The sequence below is a fragment of the Brachionichthys hirsutus genome, unplaced genomic scaffold (genome assembly GCF_040956055.1).
Source record: "Brachionichthys hirsutus isolate HB-005 unplaced genomic scaffold, CSIRO-AGI_Bhir_v1 contig_389, whole genome shotgun sequence".
Classification (NCBI taxonomy): domain Eukaryota; kingdom Metazoa; phylum Chordata; class Actinopteri; order Lophiiformes; family Brachionichthyidae; genus Brachionichthys; species Brachionichthys hirsutus.
Window position 1 is genome coordinate 243,204 of NW_027180341.1, and position 8,863 is coordinate 252,066.

Below are 8,863 nucleotides of genomic sequence, written 5' to 3' on the forward strand. Positions count from 1 at the left end.
GAACAGCAGAGCTGTGCGTGACGTACGATTAGCTGGGTTCATCTTCGTGGTGTCCCTCTGACGACTGGAGGTTGGGTTAAGGCTGTGTGTGTGAACATGCTGATACTGAACGCGGCCCCCGCACAACAACTAGCGGCCCCTCTCTGGGCCCCCGATCAGCCTCGAGCAGAAGCGAGTCCTAACAGGACATTATCAGGGCGACGTCGAGCTCAGGTCCAGAATTGTCAGGTCAGATGAAGGATGTTACGATCAGGCTTCCTCTCCTCTTCCTCTACTTCCACCCCCCCCCCCCCCCCATCACCCCATTTGTCATTCCTCGAGCTCTCCTTCCACAACCTCTTCCTCTTTGTAAGTGCCTCATCTCTATCAGGATGGCTGGCCAATCAGGAGCACTCCTCTCCGATGCGCTGGCACGAGCGGCCCACCTTGCGGTCCAGCTTCACCATCTTGAGGATGGCCTCCTCGCGACCACGGCCCAGATGGTCGAACAGACAGTCGTGCTGCTCGGGCAGACGGTGAAGCATGCAGAACACGTAGCCTGGGTGGAAACAGAAAATGGTTTGATGGATTCCCACTTCCTACAGAGAAACCGTTTGGCCATCACCTGGCCAAACACAGCATGGAAAACATTTTCTTACCGGTCTCGCAGAACCTTTTGCGATACGTTTCATATTCAAGTTGAAGATTAAGCAATGAACAAAGCCAAAAGTGAATTATGCTGAAGAAAAGAACTGCAGCGGTCTCGTGAAGATGGAGGTCAGTGCCGTATTTGACGATGACAAAGCCTCACCACAGCGGCAGGAGCCCAGTTCCTGCTGCACCAGCTCTAACTTGGTTTGGCAGCGGTAGCAGCGCCGGCGGTTCTTCTGCTTCGGCAGCCCGCGGGCCTCCTCGCCGCCGCCCTCCTTGTCGTCCGTTCGTGGCCGTTTCTCTGGCGTTTCCTCGCTCTCAGAGCCCGATGCTGAAAATAATCAGCAGGGTTGAAAGTTAGCGCTTCAAGTGGGGCAGGATATAGAGCTACGGGCCGGAACAGGAGAACGAGCGTACCCGATTCTCGGGGGCGTTTTGTGGGGGTGCAGAGTGTGCCTTGGGCCGTTTCTGTGGACGACACGCCTGCAGGTGGAGAATAAAGAGATGCAAGACAGGATTTGTAAAGATGAGTCTCAATGAACATGGAAGACAACTTCCAAGTTAAACCGCTCAGCCAAAATGGGTGACTTCACATACATCAGGAGTCTTAGACTTTTACTGAATGGAACTTGAGGCTTGTCCTTTTTCGCTGTAGAAACAATGACTCAGGAGCCAAACAATCATTGCAATCCACCAGTGAGGACGCCATTAGACTGAAAGCATCATGAGATAACTCTCTAGATGCTTGTTCGATGACTGACTTCCCCTGCCCATGTAGAGAAGCCTGGCAGCTGCTTGTATAAAGCAACAGTTGTAGAAGTCAAACAGACTACGAGCCCACACTCTAGCACAGACATGGGCAAACCACGGCCCGCGGGCCGTATACGGCCCGTTATGCTTTTCAATACGGCCCGCCGAACTTGTCCAATTACCAAAAAATTCAAAATCATAACTTTCATTTTGTCCCTGCAATACCCGTGTTTCACCAGCAGATGGCGCACTGACAACCGCGGTGGAGTGTAGCGAATTACTCTGCATTAGTTTCTTTTTCCCCATTACTCTCTGACCCCGTCTGTAGAAATGAGCGGACCGAAGAAAAGCAAAGTAGACGGTGAGGGCCGAGTGTTTAATAAAGAGCGCACAACAAGATTTCTTTTCACCGAAATCCGATCTACGGCTGCATGTCTGATATGCCAAGAAGCCGTTGCGGGTGGCTCCTGCACAGAGTCCTGCCGTCGCTTCTCTGATTTAAAGAAAATTGACGCATCACTTCAGCTGGTGTCCCGTCCCGTCACAAGACCTTGAAACCGCACCGCAGGATCTGCAGGATAAGTTCAAGTCTCTTAACCTGAATGACTTTCATGCCTCACTTAACGAAGCAACGTTTCCAAACCTCCGGAGGACGGCACAGAATATGCTGTTGTTTGGCTCGACCTACGTGTGTGAGCAGACGTCCAGCGTCATGATCAATAAATCCCGTTCTTCTAATGAAGTGCGCATTTATGCACAGCAGTGGAACAACAATGAGTGCAGCAGAAATGATTGAGATTTAGTATTTCGTGTTTTGATATGTTTTGAATGTTGAAAGTGATCATCTTTTTTCAATAAATGTTGCTTTATTTACGTGTTCAAGTAAAATTTATTAAAAACAGATGCAATCACCAGGTTTGACAGATCACAATGTCATTGCTATTTTAATCTATTTACATTTCTCCTCACACCGTTGTGCCAAAATATGTGTAAATGCTGCATCTTGCATATTCATTGAGACAAACGTACTACCTGCATTAGGGCTATTTTGCACATTTGAAAGACGCAGTTCTTCGTACACACTGTTAGTAAATCGGGTTGTACATTTATCTGTGTGTGTTTACTGTGCTATGAGGTTTGCACACGACACGCAGCGCTTTAGTATATCTAAACACTCATCCAAATGCTCCTGGCCCGGCCCCTCTGTCAAAATTTCAAACCCAATGTGGCCCGCACGTCAAAAAGTTTGCCCACCCCTGCTCTAGCAACAAACCGGGCTTTCCAGTCTGAACCAGCAGCTGATTTCACTCGGGCATTGAGTGCCAGTTGAACCATGTGTACCTTGTGTATGGTGATTCTATTTGTTGTGGCTGCTCACCAACCATCGGAGTATTGCAGTATGAAATTACTTCCTGAATTCTGCAATGCACCCATGGTTCCTTGATGGCATTGTTGAACGTTTTAGAGACTGTGCTGTCGGTACTTTGGCACCTGGCTCTCTATCCCCCTCTGTACTTCACCACTACATTTAAAGACAAAGAACATCCTTCCAATCTTCAACATGTTTCTTTTTTCTTGACGTGGAGGTCGCCGGTTGGACAACCTTACCTTCCCTTGTGTTGGGAAAGATGGGCGAAGGCTCTTCGGTTAACGGCTGCTCGGAGCTCGAGGGTGGCGCTAGGCTACTGCTCGTCTCGCTACTGAAAACTGGCGATTGGCTACTCCCAGTGATCTGGATTGGCGTGGAGGTGCAGTCCTCCCCTGGCTGCTTCTTCTGGATGTCTGTGGTCAATGACAGAAAATAATGAAGTAGGAAGAAATGCGTGTTCAGGACAGGAAATGGAGAGATACACGAAGAGAACAAACACAGAAACTCAAAACAAACGTTCTGTGTAGAGCAGAGGTGTCCATGAACCCAATCACATGATATAGGTACTCAATACAAACACATGGAACACTTAGTATGGAACCAACTTAACTTGCACACATGCATTAGGCAAATTTTGAATAAGAGCTTAAGTAATGATCCGATTCATCAAATGAAACCGTTCAGATCAATCATTCAAGTCACTCCATATGGCCTAAACGTCCTGGTTGCAACTTACCCTCATAGTTGTGCCAAAAAGAAATACATATATACACATCTTTGCATTTGGACTCTTTTTTTGTCTGCTTGGGTACCTTTAAATTGTCATGACTTGATTTCACCTCCGTCAAGATTTTCAAATAATAAATGCACCCAAGTGATTAATTTTTAAATATTCCCTCAACTTTGCCAGCTGAAAAATGATTTGGTAAAAGACCCGATCGCCTCAGACTATTGTGCTGCACTTGGAACCTCTCTGTAGGACACTGGTTGGTATTGATCCACTGTTTTATACCCTCCAGGGGACGCAAGGGAGGGCAACCCAGATTTGAGCTTTTCCTCCACATGCAGACTAACCCACTTGCGCTCAGCCTCTATGCTCGTGTGCATCGAGTCTATTCCGAGCATTCGCGCCGTCTGTGAGGCTGAACTGAGGCCAGGCCTTTCTGCCATACTCACCGACAGGGCTGCAGTGCTCCCTCAACCCATCCTGCTAGAATAGTTGGAAACATTTCATGTTTATATTAAACAGTATTAATTGTTGGAATGCATGCCTCTAATCTCTAGGTCTCTACCATGGCTGGGCAGTATGCCTCCAAATCAATGCTACTGTCATTTCAAACTTAGGACTTTATAGTTTTACAGTATTGCATGTTTCTGGCATTCACTCGTTTTCTTCTGCTTTGCGGGTCACGGGAGTAGGCTGGGTACACCCTGAATGTGTCGCCAGCGCAACGTGGGGCCACGCTCAGACAGACAACCACCCACACACACACTGATACACTATGGGCAATTTACATAAAACGCATGTTTTTGGTGGTGGGAGGAAACGGGAGAACTCGGAGGAAACCCATGAACATACAAACTCAGCACGGACATGATTCAAACCTGGTACCTTCTTGTTGTGAGGTGACAGCACGAACCACTCCGCCACCGTGCTCCCCAATCAGAGCTGGTCATTTATGTGACATAGCGAGACTAAAAGTGGTAATTACATTCAAGTACCTTCCAGTACGTCATTGACATCATTACTGGTGTCAGTCCACAGCTGCTTGTGTGCCAGATTCTTTTAGAATACTCTGCCTTTAAAATGACAGTACTGTGCATCTTTACCAATGGGCCTTCAGTTGAGACTGATCCAGACCTGACAACCCTGGGAAAAAATGCACAGCCAAGCATAAACCATATTATAACTAGAAAGACAGAGACTGCAGACCCCGCCTCCAAAAGACTATTGGATCGTGTGAGACAGTAAACAGGGCTTCCGGATCAGAGGGGCCAAACCTGCTCTAGCTTGCTGCTCTGGAACGTACTACAAGACACCTTCTGGACTCTTTTTCCCATCATGCCATTCGTGTCCCTCCCTCTTAAAGTGGCAGTTTACAGCACAGGCACAATTCCTGATGTAAAAATAATTCTAGAATCTGGATCCAGATCTGGATCTGGATCCAGATCCAGATCAACGCCATTCTCGGGGAGGACCGAGCCACGGACAGAACCTTGCTTGTGTAAAAAATTCAAGTCGATTGAGTTACTAGTTTTTGAGTTATGCGCTCGGACAGACAAACAGACAAAGGATTCTTTAACATTGCGAGATAGGGCACTTGGAGGCGAGGGTCTGCAATCTCTGATTGATCAGCTTGTTTTCAATTGAACCCTGGTTCGTTTCGTAAGCGGTGATTCAAGATTCAAGATTTATTGTCATCGTCTCAGAACAGCAACAAAATTGTGATTGGAGCATCAACACTGCATAGTCTGCCACCAGTGCATGAACCCCCAAAAATAATGCAGGGCGGAACAGAGCACGTTATACTTGATCTGGTGTGCATTTTTTATTTTTGAGAAGGTATGTGCACCTGTGCACCATTTATGTGCACCACTTAACAGAAATTATAAGCAAGATGTACGGCTTATTGAACTAATTATTTTTGAAATGCATTTTTTCAGTTTTAGTGGGAATAGTGTTGTTGGTCTCGCTTTTTAGCCAGCGCATCAAAGTCTGGAGTGAGTTTGGTTGTGGAGATACTCAGGATGGATCTGAGGTGTTGGTATGTTAACCTGGATCTGTGGCTGGCTTTGTTGATGTCAACTGCCAACCTCTGAGCAGTAGCCTCCCGCTCTTTTTTCGTTGACTGCTCGCTAGCATTGTTAGCATGCTTTGGGGCTATTGTAGCCATTGTATTCTTTAATAGCCTATCGGCATATCAGGTGGACAGCAGTTGATCTGTGAAAAAAATATTTAGGTGTTGATAGAATAATTTAATATTTCCATCCGCTCTTAACTGTTATTGGAAGGAACAGCCCCATCTGGTGGACAGCAATGTTATTATGATGTCACTAGTCAAGGGGCGAAGCTTGAACTTTGTCAATAAAGGCCTCGAAACAGGAAGTCGGGGGGAGAACACGATGCCAGAGGGCCAAGACGGTCCGTGTGGCCGCTAGAGAAAAGTAACTGGTGTCAAGCCTGATTTCATTACCGGTGTGTTTGGTGATTAATAACATGATAGGGATTTATCTCGATCAGGTGTCCACTTATTAAACACAACATTCTCTGTCCACTTTCCTTTTCTTAGGTCCGCTCATCTTTACAGAAGGGCAGCGGGGTCAAAGAGTAAAGCACAAGTGCGGTGTAATATGCCACACCTCAATAAAGGTCAATGTATATACAGTGCACCATCTAGTAGGAAAACGTGAGAAATGCAGGGAAAATAAAACATTAACAAGGTTTATCAATATAATTTCTTCAAATTCGCCAGGCCGGATTAAAAAACTTAATGGGCCACATATGGCCCCTGGGCCATAGTTTGTCCATGCCTGGTCGAACTCACTATTTTCTGCTCAATGGTGAAAATATAATTATGAAATTTGAGTTTTCTGCAACGTTCCTAGCATTACCTTTTCGCATTGTTAGCATTCCTGACTGGAATCAGTTGGCACACCTAGCAGTCTCTGTGAGAGTAGCTCTAGATGCCAAACAGAAGCTTCAAATGAAACAGGTGAAACTGTTTCCTATTTATGTGTGATCAGTAACATCAGAGATGTACTGTACTATGTCATAAGCATACAAAAATGCAGGCCTTTCCATTAACAAATACATGCAGATTTTACTGGTCAACCACTCAAGGCAGTGAATGCGTGTCAACCACACCTCAAGCACTGCTGTTCCACGGGGTGAACACATCGAAGCAATTCAACACCATCAATACCAACTGATCGCCTGGCTGTGAACAAGACAGAAACTTGTCAACCAAATCCACCAACTAGCTGCCAATATTCTCCCATGCTTTTAATGTCATTTGCCAAGTTAAGGTTTTAAGGATAACAATTGTTTTCATTATTAAGTGATCAGCGAAATGTAACTATAAAATGTTTTCAAAATTTCCAAGACGAAGCCCAAAGCGATATCTGGCTTGTTGAAATAGTGAGATATAAAATTACAAGAACTATGTAAAATCTAGAGTTCTCCCGTCGATTTTCATCTCCATTTTGATCTCTGGCTTCTTCCTCACTGTCCTCATGTCTTTGCTGACGCTGTGGTTCAGACTCTGAAGGCTGAACGGAGGAGCTGATCGCTGCTAACAGATCACTGCCATGCTAATCAATAGCAGTGAGCTGGGTGCTGCAACTATTTGACATCACACCCAGAATGCCTAGCAAAGAAAACAACATTGGCGACCCCCAAACAGAATGGATTTTATATCTTATAAGAAATTATTACATATTTTTGTCTATGTATTTACATAGTAAAAGGTAAATTCTTGTACTTTTGAACTGATTTGTCGAAACAGTCAGGGATCACTTTAAGAGAACCGGGAAATATTTGGCATTAATGATGTGACAAAACATAACTGAAATAAGATTTATTTTCAATGATCAATTATGATCATTTAAAGAAGTCCAGAAGTCCATCTGAACCTGACAGAGGACCGGGATGCTGTAAACCTGTCACATTTGGACAGGCTGGTGGATGAGACAGAGACTTACCCGCAAAACATTTGGAGCAGAGATTCATGGTTTTACTGGACCTGATGGGATATAAAGAAAACCAATGTCATACATCTCACACATCCAGGTTTTTCCTTAACTTATTAAGACTGCTAAGCAAATGTAAAGCTTTTGATACAATTTAATGTCAAATATTTGCTTATGAAACTGCACACAATATCCAGTGGAGAAGAAGCCTCTTATTTCACCACCGAACAATTCCAGCATCCGTTTGTTGCAGACTGGCTGGACACAACATGGCTGCTTCTGTAACACTAGCACGACCTTTATCTCCCCCCTGGCTCGGATTGGACAGTAAAATCTTTCACAACGGTGAAGCTCTTTGTGTTTGCTGATCCTGTAACTGGGCCTTTGTGTCAATAATTTCAAGGAGGGCTGACAGGAATTTGTAGTATGGAGAAGCAAATGAGTGTTATAGGGACACTTAAGAGTAGCTCACAGAGGGTAATACGGCTGTATGGTTATTTTCCTGTCGGCTTCAGAATTGATTCAGCACTGCCAGGTTATATGCAAGCAGAGCTACTATAATCTCAAGTCCATTTTTTTGATCATTAACTATTCAAGGACAAGACCTGAACAGACAAGGCACATGTGTACCTGTTAATTTGACTTTGGAAATGATACATTATTCTAACCCCAACTGTATGATGACCATCACAGACAAGCAGAATGTGAAATGTCCTAAAATGGCCACCGTACATTGGAGATACTCAGGATTGTGTCATAACGATACAGAAAACCACCCTGTTAAATGGGTTTTCAACAAGAACACAATCTTTTCAACTTTCTGGCTCAATCTGACAGCGATCAGAGGGCACAGGGACATCACCAGACATGCTCCATGAGAACAGTGATACCCTACAGAGACTGGCCAACCGTAGGGTATCGTCTGGTCATACAGGAGCAACGCGTCCAATCCTGCAGGACAAGCTTGAACAGACCATTATGCTCCTAAAGCAATGCTAGCGCTCCAACCCAATCCACAATCCGCATTTAAACACAATGTCCAGTGAGCGTTTTGGAAGTCTCACCATTAAAGGTTGAGATCTGACATCCTTTCTTGTGATAAAGAATCACCATGTCTAACAATGATCACGCCCGTGAAAGAACTGGTGTCCATACCGATAGCAGTCAAGGAGGCCAATAACCAATATTTGAAGCTGATATTCATTTGCTGTAAAAGTGAAACTATTGGCGTAAAAATTTAGAATACAAACTCCGAAAACTTAATTTCATTTAAATTCCTTGAAGCAAACGTTTCTTGAAGATATTTTTTTTTTATCTTGGGCAATAATCAACAAGATCGTAAAGAGGGAGAGAATGATCAGTACAGGCTGACCAGACAGAGAGACAGAGACAGGAAGGATGTTCAGCATGTTAGAGTGATGAAGA

The 8,863-nt window shown here is 44.7% G+C and overlaps 1 protein-coding gene across 1 annotated transcript; it reads right to left on the minus strand.

Moving 5' to 3' along the window:
• Positions 1-306: 306 nt before the first annotated feature.
• Positions 307-8,551, minus strand: LOC137913729 (AN1-type zinc finger protein 3-like). Its single transcript, XM_068757362.1, has 8 exons — positions 8,503-8,551; positions 8,329-8,389; positions 7,451-7,491; positions 2,989-3,162; positions 1,472-1,474; positions 1,048-1,113; positions 791-961; positions 307-538 (listed from the first exon to the last, which is right to left on the minus strand). Exons 1-8 carry the CDS (start codon positions 8,549-8,551, stop codon positions 384-386), a joined length of 720 nt encoding a protein of 239 aa, XP_068613463.1. The 3' UTR covers positions 307-383.
• Between the last annotated feature and the right edge of the window lie 312 nt (positions 8,552-8,863).

Coding starts and splice junctions, on each gene's coding strand:
- LOC137913729 (XM_068757362.1), bottom strand. CDS start 8,551: ATGGTGATTCTTTATCACAAGAAAGGATGTCAGATCTCAACCTTTAAT. Junction 7,492..8,328: donor GGTTGGCCAGTCTCTGTAGG/GTATCACTGTTC, acceptor ATATCCCATCAG/GTCCAGTAAAACCATGAATC. Junction 3,163..7,450: donor CTGCTCCAAATGTTTTGCGG/GTAAGTCTCTGT, acceptor CATTGACCACAG/ACATCCAGAAGAAGCAGCCA.